The sequence below is a fragment of the Crassostrea angulata genome, chromosome 10 (genome assembly GCF_025612915.1).
Source record: "Crassostrea angulata isolate pt1a10 chromosome 10, ASM2561291v2, whole genome shotgun sequence".
Classification (NCBI taxonomy): domain Eukaryota; kingdom Metazoa; phylum Mollusca; class Bivalvia; order Ostreida; family Ostreidae; genus Magallana; species Magallana angulata.
Genome location: NC_069120.1, coordinates 767,886 through 783,341, shown reverse-complemented (window position 1 = coordinate 783,341; position 15,456 = coordinate 767,886). Strand labels below are relative to the sequence as shown.

The window sequence follows — 15,456 nt, the reverse complement described above, 5'->3', positions numbered from 1 at the left end:
GTACAAAGCGTATAGACCGTTTACACCAAGTATACACAATGTATCATCGGTTATATATGGTCCAATGTATACACGAAGTATACGTCCTGTACAGGGCGTATGCCTAATACCAAGCGTATAGGTCGTGTACACCAAGTATACACAATGACACAATGTATCATCTGTTATATATGGTCCAATGTATACACGAAATTGTGCACACAAAGTATACGCCCTGTACAGGCCGATTACACCACGTATACCCAATGTACAAAGCGTATAGACCGTTTACACCAAGTGTACACAATGTACAAAGCGTATAGACCATTTACACCAAGTATACACAATGTACAAAGCGAATAGACCGTTTACACCAAGTATACACAATGTATCATCGGTTATATATGGTCCAATGTATACACCAAATGTTTTGCACGAAGTATACGTCCTATACAGGGCGTATGCCCAACGTACCAAGCGTACAGGCCTTGTACATCAAGTATACACAATGTATCATCGGTTATATATGGTCCAATGTATACACAAAATGGTGCACACAAAGTATACGCCCTGTACAGGCCGTTTGCACGACGTATACCCAATGTACAAAGCGTATAGACCGTTTACACTAAGTATACACAGTGTATCATCGGTTATATATGGTCCAATGTATACACGAAATTATGCACACAAAGTATACGCCCTATACAATTTTGTACACGAAGTATATGACCTGTACAGTCTTACATCATGCAATACCAAATCATTTATAAAAATTATGGGATACGATACCTATCAGTTTGACGCACAGCTTCTCGTATTAGGTTTAGGTTGAAGAATAAAAGAAAATATTCCAACGGAGATGCATTTCTCGCCGGCATGTTCTTTGGCCCTGGGTTCCCAGTGAATGGCTTATTTTGCACCGGTTCAGGCGGCAATACACGGAACCACACTCCAGCCATCTTGTACGGCGCAAGGCAGAACGCACGTGTTATTATGACGTCATTTACGTAAAATGACGTTATAACAAAATACCGCGTTATGGAAGTCATTTATGTCATTCTTTTCAATGTTGATATTATTTTTAAGAATTATATGTTTCGAAAATAATATACATGCATGCATTGCGTAAACATTTTAAAAATAATTTAGGGCAATAATATTATCTGTTGCTTGAATTTTTGATGTTATTGAGAAACAAACAATCGGAACAAAATTATGCAACAATATGTTAATTACGATGAATTAATAAAATTAATGCACATGAACATATGCTGTTTTAGTGTAATGTTTAGCAATAAAAAAAAACACATTAACTTTTATTTCAACAATTGATATAATAATTATGCAAATTTTGATGGCAGATAAAAAGATCTTAGTTTGTGTAACTATGTATCAAGAAATCCGTTAATTCTAGCGCAATAAATCTCTTTTAAAAATCAAAATAATAAATTAATATGTCAATAAATTACAATTGGATAATTTATTGTTCATAATAACATACGATGCTTTTATATTTATTGACGTATATTTAATAAATCATATGGAAAAAGTGTAAAGTTAAAATCGGCCTAAAATCGGCCCCGTGGCACTCTGGACAACTGTGTGATCGGCCCAAAATCGGCCCTGTGGCACAGAAGTGGTTAAAGAGTGATTGAAAACGTGTTTTCATCGACTTTCATTTAAATTATATTTACCTATACCAAGGACTGCACATTTTGGATATATATATATATGTATATGTAATGAAAGCGCTTACGTTTTATATATCGTGTTGTTAATTTCTTTTATTTTAACCACTTATGTGCCACAGGGCCTATTTGGGCCTATTTGAATATCTACGTTCAGTGCCACGGGGCCTATTTGGGCCTATTTGGAAAAGAAAAAAATATTTTTTTTAAAGATACAAATTAAGTGTTACAGGTTTTCCGTGTATTTCATAAGCTATAGTTCGTTAATATTTTTATCAAAAGGAAACAATATCGAAAATTTGCAACGTCAGTTATCTCTCTCAATGGCCGAGTGGGTCATGTTTTGACTTTTGAACAGACCGAGTGCATCCCTGGTTTGAATCCCGCTAAGTGCCATTGATGAGTTTTGCCTGCAGATTTATACTCGGATGTTATTGCCGGATTTACGTATAAACTTATGTACGTGCATACATGTTCTTTATATTTCCCATGAACTCTTTTTCACGTGTTTTTTATAAATGTATTTCATACGCAAATTATTTGGGGGAAAAAAAGGAACTTTTCCTAGGTGTATGGAGTTGCAACTGTATGTATAAACGAATGGATTCTGATTCAATCGTAATAATTTATATAAACTTTGAAAGGGATATTTCTATTTTAAGCAACTGATTGCCGTATGATTTAACTTGTTGAAAGCTTACATGTAGAAGAGCAATGCATTACAACAAGCCAATTTGTTTTCTTCTGTGAATTTGTAGCTCTTACAACAAGTTAAATATACCAGAAATTGATTAACATTTAACGTCTCTTTATTAGTAAAAAAAAAGGAAGCATTTTTAACACAGCTCCACAAAAAAGTTATGCAATTCAAAGATGTCTGTTTTGTGAGTATACTAATAACACCCCCCCCCCCCTCAGTTCTACATGTTCTTTAATGTGTCTTCCTTTATTTTCTAATATACAACCTTACCTTAACCATTTTTTTTTAATGCATGAGAGGGTGTACGTGTGCGTGTAAGTGAATGAGAGGAATGAGATGAGCAAAGGTCATCATGTTTATGCATTGACAAATTCTGTATGTCCTTTATTTTATTTGGACATATATATATATATATATATATATATATATATATATATATATATATATATATATATATATATATATATATATATATATATATATATATATATATATATATATATATATATATATATATACATGTATTGCTCTGATAAGCTGTAATGCTTAAAGACATAAAGAATTGAATGGAATTGATCCTTCTGACTACTCGAATGACCCTACAACCAGTGTTTGATAACGAGCCATTTCACACCACACAAAAGGAAAATATATATGCGCTTACAATCTTTCCAAAAATAAAATGACCATCTAATTAACAAACGATTCTGTCATAAAGATGAAAAATAACTTAAGTTATGATCTCATATACAGACATCATAAGTGTTAAGGATAAAACAGTTTGATTGGAGGTAGCACTACAATATTAAATATTGTAGTGCATGAAATATAAAATTTTACCAAATATTTAAAACTTTATTTGCATGTAAAATCAAAACAAAGTTTTTGAAATATTCCCGTAAACAGTTTATCAAATAAAATTACATTGTATAAATAAAACATTGGTAGCAAGAAACACACACACCTTCAAATTTGAAATCAAGTCAGGGCCTTTTCACTACCACCCCCTCCCCCACACCGTCCTCTAGTGATCTTGATTTTTTTTTCTAAAAACTAAGAATGTATCAGACTCTCAGACTTCTAACGTGTTGAGTTTTATCTCATAAAAAATTCAGTCCCTGCCATCGGCAAATAACCCGATGTAAATGGAATAACTCTGGGATTATTTTTCGTCAGCCATGTTTTGACGTGAACCCTGGTATTTATAAATGATATAGTTATTATAACGATTATTCAGGGGGCCGTGGCGCCAAGAACGGCATAATTATTGAAGGTTCTGAGACCGGTCACCCCCGGGCAGGACCCCCACCCTCAGGAATCCGGGGTCACCTAATTGTCACAAGTCCTAGTTTAGGCGCCCTGCGCCTTGTTTATGTCCCTATATAATATGATAATATAGTAATTATAACGATTATTCAGGGGGCCGTGGCGCCAAGAACGGCATAATTATTGAAGGTTCTGAGACCGGTCACCCCCGGGCAGGACCCCCACCCTCAGGAATCCGGGGTCACCTAATTGTCACAAGTCCTAGTTTAGGCGCCCTGCGCCTTGTTTATGTCCCTATATAATATGATAATATAGTAATTATAACGATTATTCAGGGGGCCGTGGCGCCAAGAACGGCATAATTATTGAAGGTTCTGAGACCGGTCACCCCCGGGCAGGACCCCCACCCTCAGGAATCCGGGGTCACCTAATTGTCACAAGTCCTAGTTTAGGCGCCCTGCGCCTTGTTTATGTCCCTATATAATATGATAATATAGTAATTATAACGATTATTCAGGGGGCCGTGGCGCCAAGAACGGCATAATTATTGAAGGTTCTGAGACCGGTCACCCCCGGGCAGGACCCCCACCCTCAGGAATCCGGGGTCACCTAATTGTCACAAGTCCTAGTTTAGGCGCCCTGCGCCTTGTTTATGTCCCTATATAATATGATAATATAGTAATTATAACGATTATTCAGGGGGCCGTGGCGCCAAGAACGGCATAATTATTGAAGGTTCTGAGACCGGTCACCCCCGGGCAGGACCCCCACCCTCAGGAATCCGGGGTCACCTAATTGTCACAAGTCCTAGTTTAGGCGCCCTGCGCCTTGTTTATGTCCCTATATAATATGATAATATAGTAATTATAACGATTATTCAGGGGGCCGTGGCGCCAAGAACGGCATAATTATTGAAGGTTCTGAGACCGGTCACCCCCGGGCAGGACCCCCACCCTCAGGAATCCGGGGTCACCTAATTGTCACAAGTCCTAGTTTAGGCGCCCTGCGCCTTGTTTATGTCCCTATATAAGGGTCATTATCAAAATATGCAGACTTTTAAAATATGTAAAACATGAGAAAATTATTGGTGAAAAAATTACTTTGATTGCAAAAAACACATTTAACAAACAATAAAGTATAACATCTAAAAATTTGCAAACATTGGAATCTACCATTTGGTGGATAATTAGACTAAAATTAAATGAACTGTGAAAATTTTGTCAGTGGTGTAACAGGCATATAGTATAGGAAAAAATTCTTAAATAAAATAAAATAATTCTTTTAAAATGATGGACATAAAGTTTATATCAACAAACTTCATTTAAAGTTAATAGAATTAGATAACAGAAAATATTTGACACATTTACATAGTGACCAACATAACATTTGGGACAAAGTCTTGATGTTACTCAACAAATTTTTAATTTGAGCATTAAAAAGAACACAACTGGATTTTTCTTTTAATGGAGCATAAAAAAGACATTATTGTAAATGCACTGGTGTTTTCAAATATACATGAATCATTGTCAGTTAATTTTATTTGGAGAAAAATGTACACGTTACACCACTGATTATTATGTTTTACCACTGACTTAAAGTTACACCACTGACCTAGCGATAATAAATAAGAGATAAGTGTGTTAAATTTTGTAAAATAAACTAATTTCTATTTTTGATTGCATTTAAAACATGAAAAATTTGATCTTAAATAAAAGTTTTCGTGCCTCTTTCTTTCATAATCTGAAGATAGACACACTGTTACACCACTTATAATCAGTGTTACACCACTGACACAAAAATGGCATGTAGATGTTTTTTTTACATGAATTCACTCATTCTTTGATGTTATATTTTTTACTATTGGCATCCACACACTTTTATCCACCTTGTACCGAGTTCGAACTTTCTTCGGCTCATCAATCTCACAAACAACATCTTCAATACTATACCAGCTCATATCAATCATACACTTTGGATAATAAAATTGAAGTTTCTCCAATTTTCTCCAAAATCTATGCATACAATGCATATACACTTCCTCTTTGTCTATATATGTTTTTTGAAGCTCAGCTAGCATTTGTTACCTTTAAGTATTTGAAAGATTTTAGTATAACATAATAGGGAATGTGAAATGTCAGTGGAATAACATATATTATTGTACACTATAAGTCATTAAAAAATTCGATTTTTTAATAAAAATATGATGTGGATAATTTCATTTCTTTATTAGAATAAATTTGTTTTTACTTTTATCTTTTAATCAAGTGTTTAAATGGGTAAAACATAATTAGAGCATACAAAATGTCAATGGTGTTTCAAATAATGCCAATGGTGTAACAGGTCTCATTTTCCAGATTAAGAAAACACAATTGCAATTAAATAGTCAAGCTTTCTTTATTGTGACAGTGTCTAACTTGTAAAATTGATAAATAACAATTGTTCAAAATGCTCAAAATATAAATGAAATGGAAGAAAAAGTAAAATAATTAAATAATGTCATGTGGTGTAACAGTTTTTTCAGTGGTGTAACAACAATTTTTGGTTACACCACTGACCGTTATACCACTGATGTATCCATAGTAAATGTAGCAGTATGACCCAAAAGAACAGATACTACACTAAGCTACATAGCCTATGTTATAATGTGATAAACATTCATCATTTATGTGAAAAACTTTTTCGTTCTTTCATAATAGAAAACCTTAAATAGCACGTTATCCCACTGACACAGTTTACATTGTATTTTTCGGAGCATACTAACATTTTCTGCCATATTTTCTATCACAATGATGTCATCACTGATACATTTATCTTTTTAGTAGCAGGGAATGATGTCACTATGATCTGGGGGATTTCAACTGTAGTACAATATTATTTACTTGATGTATTTTAAGATATTTTTATATAATTTGCCTTGTAACACCAATGACAAAAACTTTTTGTACAAGCATATATCTCATCAAATTCATTGTTTTTAAAAGAGAACTTGTTAAGGAGCATAGCAGAAATTAAAATATGAATGTTGTTTTGAAAATTAACGGCGATTTTTGGAATAAAACATCAATATTATTGAAGATATTGTAGGTTAAAGACGTTGGAAAAATTTAATGACAACATAAATTCACTGAAATCTCATAACAAATAATATTTTTTTTATACTTTAAGCAGTAAAATTGTCGATTTATTTGTTCAACAATATGGGTTTAAGTTTCTAAAATCCAATGGTACTGTATATATTCCCCAGAACATTATTTTTCCCCCTTTAAATTGACACTGACGCAAAAGGCTGCATATTTTGATAATGACCCATAATATGATAATATAGTAATTATAACGATTATTCAGGGGGCCGTGGCGCCAAGAACGGCATAATTATTGAAGGTTCTGAGACCGGTCACCCCCGGGCAGGACCCCCACCCTCAGGAATCCGGGGTCACCTAATTGTCACAAGTCCTAGTTTAGGCGCCCTGCGCCTTGTTTATGTCCCTATATAATATGATAATATAGTAATTATAACGATTATTCAGGGGGCCGTGGCGCCAAGAACGGCATAATTATTGAAGGTTCTGAGACCGGTCACCCCCGGGCAGGACCCCCACCCTCAGGAATCCGGGGTCACCTAATTGTCACAAGTCCTAGTTTAGGCGCCCTGCGCCTTGTTTATGTCCCTATATAATATGATAATATAGTAATTATAACGATTATTCAGGGGGCCGTGGCGCCAAGAACGGCATAATTATTGAAGGTTCTGAGACCGGTCACCCCCGGGCAGGACCCCCACCCTCAGGAATCCGGGGTCACCTAATTGTCACAAGTCCTAGTTTAGGCGCCCTGCGCCTTGTTTATGTCCCTATATAATATGATAATATAGTAATTATAACGATTATTCAGGGGGCCGTGGCGCCAAGAACGGCATAATTATTGAAGGTTCTGAGACCGGTCACCCCCGGGCAGGACCCCCACCCTCAGGAATCCGGGGTCACCTAATTGTCACAAGTCCTAGTTTAGGCGCCCTGCGCCTTGTTTATGTCCCTATATAATATGATAATATAGTAATTATAACGATTATTCAGGGGGCCGTGGCGCCAAGAACGGCATAATTATTGAAGGTTCTGAGACCGTTCACCCCCGGGCAGGACCCCCACCCTCAGGAATCCGGGGTCACCTAATTGTCACAAGTCCTAGTTTAGGCGCCCTGCGCCTTGTTTATGTCCCTATATAATATGATAATATAGTAATTATAACGATTATTCAGGGGGCCGTGGCGCCAAGAACGGCATAATTATTGAAGGTTCTGAGACCGGTCACCCCCGGGCAGGACCCCCACCCTCAGGAATCCGGGGTCACCTAATTGTCACAAGTCCTAGTTTAGGCGCCCTGCGCCTTGTTTATGTCCCTATATAATATGATAATATAGTTATTATAACGATTATTCAGGGGGCCGTGGCGCCAAGAACGGCATAATTATTGAAGGTTCTGAGACCGGTCACCCCCGGGCAGGACCCCCACCCTCAGGAATCCGGGGTCACCTAATTGTCACAAGTCCTAGTTTAGGCGCCCTGCGCCTATTTACCGAGGGATATTTTCCCGTCGGGATCGAAAAACTAGTCGATAAGCATATTTAGAACAGAGTTAGTGCGTTGAAGTTAGTGCGTGCTAGCTTGACTTTGGTTATTATTGATGTGAAGATTTATTGCCTTGAAACCTATTTCTGTGGTAAATAGGCTATCAATGCCAAATATATTCTTACTGAATACAGTACACAAACTAAATGCAGTTTCACTGTAGAGTATTGATATCTAGTAATGTCTAAGTTTTGTAACAATTTATCTTTTCTCAAAGAATTCAGTGGTTTTAAAATAAATTTCTTTAAAATATAACACGTTAATATATCACATTTTTTTCAGAAAACATGCAGGAGTGAAATGAAAAACTAATAATATTGGTAAGATACAAAACAATAAAATAATGCAAAAATTTAAACAAAAAATATTTATATGCTCTGAATATTTCAATGGGCTATTTGTTTTTGTTATACTTTCATGTTAAATACTGAAATCTGATTGGTTAAGACGCAGTTAATAATATTTACTATTACCCTCAGCGTTAGCAACGCACTTGGCAACGGGTAACATTAAAAAATGTTACATGCGCGAAAATTATGCGCGTACGGTTCGTTGTAGAATTCACGTTATTCCTATATAAAAGCAGTAAAATTTTCTTAAAAATTTTAAAAAAGACATTCAGTATAACAAAATAAATAGTGCCTGTTTGGGAGGATAACAGTTGAAATTGACACCCCTCGAAAACCATTGTCAACCTCCGCTTCGCGTCGGTTGACAATGGTTTTCTCGGGGTGTCAATTTCAACTGTTACCCTCCCAAACAGGCACTATTTATATAATAATGTGTGACAGGGATGTGAAAACTAATCACCATGTTTATTATGAATAAAAAATTCAATGACAATTATAACATTTTAACATGACTGAATAAATTTTGTAAGTCTGAAACTCTTTATTCTTCGAAAGGATGTCATTTCTACAAGAAATTTACAGATACATTGAATACAGGGACAATTTAACATGACTGAATAAATTTTGTTACTCTAAAACTCTTTCTTCCTCTAAAGGATATCATTTCTACATGAATCTACAGATACGTTAAACTGGTCCTGTTAAATACAGAGACAAGTGCCAACCTACCAAGTTTCAAACAAAACAGATCAGGTAAACCTTTGTGTAGGTATCAGGAACATGGACAACTGTGTGTATTCATTTATATAGATTTATAACTGTTTAAACAAATTTGATCAATAATATTCTCAAGAATGTACATCACCATTTAAGCATTCATCAATGCCATGGCAATGCTTCAATTGTTATTGATTTACACGTTTATTTAATTTTAATCTGTAGAAATTGTAAAATAAATGAATTTTACAGTATAATAAGGAGATAAACTATATATAAATACAACACAAACAGGCTAGTTATCTTATATGTACAAAACTGTATTAAACCCTAACAATGTATTAAAACAAGAGTGAATATTGTAGGGGTGAGATCTTTGGACACGCTGCACCTGGATGGTTTCCTGTGAGGGGTAGAGAGATGTCATAATTCTAACCAACGTGACCATGTGGAGGTTCGTACTTGTACAAAATCAGAATAATTATCATTGTAAAAAGCATTATAAGTAACCTCCCTTATTAGGTCACCTGAGTGACTTGGGTGACCTACATGTATTGCGATGCGTTTTCGTTCATCGTCGTGCAGTAGTCCTTCGTGCATTAGTACTCATTAATTTTAAAACATTTTCAGGGTTTTTTTAGCCTACTAGCTAGGATTACCTATCCTGACTATATTTAATGTGTTAATGTGTCATATAATTTGGGTAAAAACTGTATAAATAAATTCAATTTTGAAAAATTCCCTATGTTGTCGAACATTAAGCAGTGTACATGGTTATGATATGCATGGATGCCAACAAGAAAATTGTAAATTTTTGGCCGCTTGGTCCGGGGTTGTGTTAAGTTTGGTTTTTAGCGTCCATATACTAAATATGGATTCTTTGAGGAATTTCCTCTCTACTACTGAAGTATTAGCAGTCAAATTATGTACGTAATACAGATGGAGAAGGAAGTCTGTACCAAAATTGTAAAAATTTATACCCTCTCAATCAGTGGTTCTGGTGTTATGGTGGGACTCTTTTTGTAATATAGTTAACATGGAGCAAATCATTGTAGTTTTATATCATACTACCTAGCATCTTGCAGAAAACTAAGTACTGGGTTTTGATGATGTCTTAACAGAATCAATGTCCCTGGTGTGGTGTGGGATGAGAATTTTTTGGGGGAGGGGGGTTGGGGGGGTGACTGGTCATCTAAGTGCAGTATGAGGATCAACCAGAAGTGTAAAATGCAAAAATGCATGACCCTTCCATCAAAGGGTCTAGTGCACGTGTGTGCAGGTGGGGGGGGGGGGGACAACAACAAAAACTGAGCAGGTGGTTTAGATGAGATAAAGATATTTTACCTAACTATTAAAATTTTTAACCTTTAGTTGAGTGGTTCCGTTTCTTTCTTTTTTAAATACATATATATATTTAAATAATTTATGATTTACATGCTGAAATGAAAGAACATTAACCCCCCTCATGACAAAATAAGTCAACTTACTCATATTGGTCATAATTCTCCCTTCTCCAGCCATTGAATAAAATCAAAGATTTTGAAAATTTTAGAATACCAAATTCATTATCTTCTTAATCATTTGTAATCCCATAAATCATGTAATCTTGTTTCTAAACAAAATACTATTTTGTTTTGATAACTAAAAGAAAGCTGCGATTCTGTGAATCCTCTACTGGATTTTATCTCATATTCAGGTGGACTTAAGGGCCCTTGGGCCTCTTGTTTGTTGTGTTATATATATAATGTCTTCCTAATTCTTACTTCTGAAGTGCCATAGAGGTGTTATATGCTTTTTAATTAATATATTTCATATGCAGGTACAGCTGTGACGGTCTAAGTGTCTACAACATTTTAGATGTAACCAGAAGGACTACATTGTGTATTTGCATATGAAATACAAGTAAGTAATCAGGTAATTAAATTCATCAAAACTTAATCAAAGAAACGGCAGTAACAGGTGATTCAATAATTTATTAAAACAAAGTTTGCATAGTAAGAATTATAAATATGCATTAAGTTATTATTTTAAAAATAAAAAAAATCAGCATAATTCACAATCATAATTAATTTGTATGTAATATCTTTATCAGTCTGTTTACTTTATACAGTAGTATATTCATTTGCTTACATGCATCGGTATACAATGAAGTATAAAGTATCATGATTATAAAGATTGTTCACCTGTAATATAATTGTTTACGTGTACATTTTCTGTTATTTATACACACACTTTGTTTACATATAATATATACACATGGTTTGATTGTAAATAATACATATACTGTGTTTATATATAGTTCATATCAATGAAACATACCCACAGTTTACATATTTGTTGGTAATACACACAGTATGTTTACATGTAATACTGGATTTTCTTCACTTTACCTGTGAAGTACTCAGCCACAAAGAGGTTGTCTCTGGTGTCCACACATAAACCATATGGATTCTGTAAATGATAGTTGTCAATGTAGCGGAGGAACTGTCCGTCCTGATCCAGGATGTGGATGTAGTGGTTGTTATCGTCTGCTGTCAGGATCCGACCCTGGCTGTCTGTTGTGATGCCGTATGGACTAAATGATCTCTTGGTAGTAAAGGGAGGACCAGTGTAGGTAAACCGGAGTTTCCCGGCCTGATTGACCACCACTACTGCACGGGCGTCATAGTCTGACACACAGATATCTAGGTTCCTGTTCTCACTGATGTATTTATCGTATCCACCAGATGAATAGAGAGGTTGTCCTTTGTCGTCGTACTGAATACTTTGTTTCTCTGTGGAGCCAGAGTAACACACAACTTTTGTTTGTTTATCATCATCACTGTCCATGACAACCAGGAGGTCACCAGAGGAGGTACTACAGACACCGAGAGGTCCCCACCCCTGTAGTCTGATCACTGCCTGTATCTGTGTATTCTTCACTATGTTCACAGTTCTATCATCTATATCAGTATAAACTAGATCCCCACTCCTTGTCACTGCTATGTCGTATGGATCGTTCCCTGACTTGGTTTGGACTGACTTCACTAGTTTTCCCTTTAGGTTGTACAGTCTCATCCTGTTGTCCCGACCACGCGTCCATAGTTCTTCATCACTCAGACAGGACACACTGCATAATCTATTAGAGTATCCATACTCGGTGTTTATCTGTGTGATGATCCGTGGTACATCAATGAGCGGTCTGTCCGGGGGAGAGGACTCAGCACCGGGGGAATCCATGGTGTAGACTTGTTCCTCTGTTTTGATAGATGACGCGGACAGAGAACCAAACTGTTGATAAAGCTGTTCTATGTTGATCTTCTGAGGGGTAAAACTTGGTAAGGACACCGTAAGTTTAGGAGGCAATCTTCTGAATTCAGCAATCCTGGATTTGTAGGCAGAGACAAGACTGACATCATTGGAGTCCACTAACTTCTTCAGTTCAGCAATGATCTGTTTGATCTCATCAATGGTGCGTGTGATTTCATCTTCATGTTTGTTGAGGACGGCCAGGTGTTTGGTGTCACTTTCATTGAGATCAGATTTCAGTTTGTGGATCATGGTGTCTATTTCTCTGTGCAAGGCTTCTCCATGTTTGTCTATTGCTGATGTCAATTTCTGGCTGTTTTCATTCAGAGCAGCTTTCTGAACTGGGATATTAGAGGCAATCTGTTGATATTTAGGAGAAATGGAATTTTCTAATTCTTGCATTTCTCTCTGTAAAAGTTCTTTTTTGCTTTCAATATGTTTAACAATGTCGACTGGTTTATGTCCTAAATGTTCTCCAGAAATACAGAGTGCACAAATAGGAATGTCACATTGTTCACAGTGAAGTTCACATTGTTTTGTGGAATGTTTAGGACACTTAGGGTAATTTGGAGTAGATCCCCGCTTTTTAAATGGCACCACTTTGTGTTCTGTGGATTCATCAGAGAGATGTTCCCCAACACAGGCTTTACACAGATGTATGTGACAAATATCACAGTACATAGGGGGTCCCGGGGTCTCACAGAGACGACACCGTAACACATCCTGGGCACTGCGACGAGGATGCATGGTCAGGCACCCGATGTAACTTACTCATGGATCCTGAAATAAAATATTTATGATTATTTATCTCTTAAAACTCCCAATGCTTTTTAAAATGCCTATAAGAAATTAAATTTTTGTTAATATTATGACTACATACCTATTCTGTTATAAAGAAAACTGCCCGTGTGTATCATTCATATTTATCTTTAGTAGATATATATACTTTGACCTTTTCCTGTCCTGGCATGTTTTTTTACAGTGTAATTGTTAAAATTGGTATCATAGTTATAATATAAATATCAAAACACTTACTTTGTCTAATTGAATAATAAGATGTATGGATATTTTCACTATTTTTTATCCATTCAAAGTAGAATATATCTGTTATTCCGATAGGTACAAACTGATTAACCTTAAACTTCTATCATGGCGGCTCCAGGTATTTACTCTTCCTGGTCTGGTTACCTGCCGAAAGTCACGTGATGGATTTTAAATGTCTCAGGGACAGACTAAATAGATGACATGTTTCTTTCATCCCCCCTCTGTCTATGTTGGGGATCATGTGGAAACTTTAATTAAAACATTGTAGAAGTCTCTGAGTATGTCAGCCACATGATTATTTGTGATATATTAAAAGAATTTTCTGCCATCAAGTGAAAATTGAATTTAGAACGTTAACATATGTAGAAGGCTGAAAGATAATTAAAACCATATACAATTAATTTATATCAAAAGTAAAGTCCATATACCTGATTGATGTCATAGTTGAGGTATGAAATGATTTAGTTCCACAAAATTGGTGTTTTGGCATGAAATATTGGGTACTTACCGTATTTTATTGGTGGGGGGGGGGCATGAAGGGTGTGTTTGCTTCAATACCATTATTTATTGTGAAGTGTAACAAAATAAAAAATAATGATGCGTGGGCTTGAGTACATGAGGCTGAAACAACCTTGCACTCTATTCTCGGGGAAGCCAAAAGTACATTCATAAAAAATTAAAAAGAATATCATAGGGGACAAGTGGTCTTTATGTTGGAGTCAAGTTCGTCTTGACCGGTGGGTGTTGTCCTGAATTGGGGGCAGGTTGTCTCTTAATTGGTGTCTCTGTGGCGACATGTTTTGGGGAGAGTTGTTCTGACCTTCATATCAACCACCAAAGACAGGACTTTACTAGATATAGTTCTCTCTCTCTCTCTCTCTCTCTCTCTCTCTCTCTCTCTGTTATCCATTATTAGGGTCTCGATATACAGGTACCTTAAAGTCATGAGTCAAGCTATTATTCCTTCTATCCATCATTCCGTCCATCTGGATGTCCGATATCACTAGTACAGAGCATATAGTTTCTTTTCTCTTGGCCCAATCTGGGTCATACTTCACCCACAGAGTGTTTTGGGGTAAAGGATGTGCAGTGACTTTGAACAAAGTATGATGGTCACAGGCCATAGCCAACCTCTGTGTAAAGTCCCTGTCTTGAGACTTTGCCATATATAGTTTCTCCTTTCCCCTAAGTCTGACCTGAGTCCATGCGCTGCTGTTGTTAAGTCAAATCATTCTCCATGGCATGAAGGTGCATAAGGCCGGTGCTTATCCACAGCTTCCGTGGTGCTAAGCGGATGTGAGTCATTGACTCGATCCCCTGAATGGGTCATCAGTCCACTGCAAGTAAACTCCTAGCGTAAACTGGTACTCAATTTCAGCTGGGTGGACTTAGAAAATGTAGAGCAAGTATTCCTTGACTATATGCACAACACATAACATCATGAGACCACAGAGGGATTTGAATCAGTGACCTTTTGTTTACTGGTCTAACGCCTCTGACCACTGAGCCACGTGCTCCACCCATGCATTGTAGAAGAAGTTTAAATCAATCACAGATTAATCAAAGCATAGTTCACTTCAAAGTTATAGAATAAACCCCAATTTAACAATGTAATCATTACTTTTATTAAATGTGTCATTTCATAGGCCAATCACTGCTTGATGATGCATTTGTAGGCTGTGGGTTTAAACATATTGTGTACTATACAGTCATATGCAGACAAATTAGATTAATGATGATACGGCTTAATTTGTCAGTGGCTTTACATGAAGTAACTCAAATTTCTATAAATAAAG

General features: G+C 36.1%; 3 protein-coding genes across 4 annotated transcripts in view; 1 reads left to right on the top strand and 2 right to left on the bottom strand.

Annotated features, from left to right (window-relative positions):
- The window catches only part of LOC128165675 (SH2 domain-containing protein 4B-like), a 155,974-nt gene that overhangs the window by 22,004 nt on the left and 118,514 nt on the right, over nucleotides 1-15,456 (top strand). The gene's annotated exons all lie outside the window — the stretch shown is intronic.
- On the bottom strand, nucleotides 11,284-13,806 carry LOC128165671 (tripartite motif-containing protein 3-like). Of its 2 annotated transcripts, none has more exons than XM_052830440.1 (2): nucleotides 13,752-13,806; nucleotides 11,284-13,396 (listed from the first exon to the last, which is right to left on the bottom strand). In XM_052830440.1, the coding sequence occupies exon 2, from the start codon at nucleotides 13,361-13,363 to the stop codon at nucleotides 11,687-11,689; it is 1,677 nt and encodes a 558-aa protein (XP_052686400.1). In that variant the 5' UTR covers nucleotides 13,364-13,396; nucleotides 13,752-13,806; the 3' UTR covers nucleotides 11,284-11,686. The 2 variants fall into 2 exon arrangements, with proteins under 2 accessions (XP_052686400.1, XP_052686399.1); XM_052830439.1 differs by having other exon boundaries at nucleotides 13,652-13,786.
- The window catches only part of LOC128165667 (tripartite motif-containing protein 3-like), a 100,440-nt gene continuing 96,267 nt past the window's right edge, over nucleotides 11,284-15,456 (bottom strand). Inside the window, exon 3 of the transcript XR_008241080.1 lies at nucleotides 11,284-11,511. The gene's annotated coding sequence lies outside the window, so the exon portion shown is untranslated. The remainder of the gene's footprint in view (nucleotides 11,512-15,456) is intronic.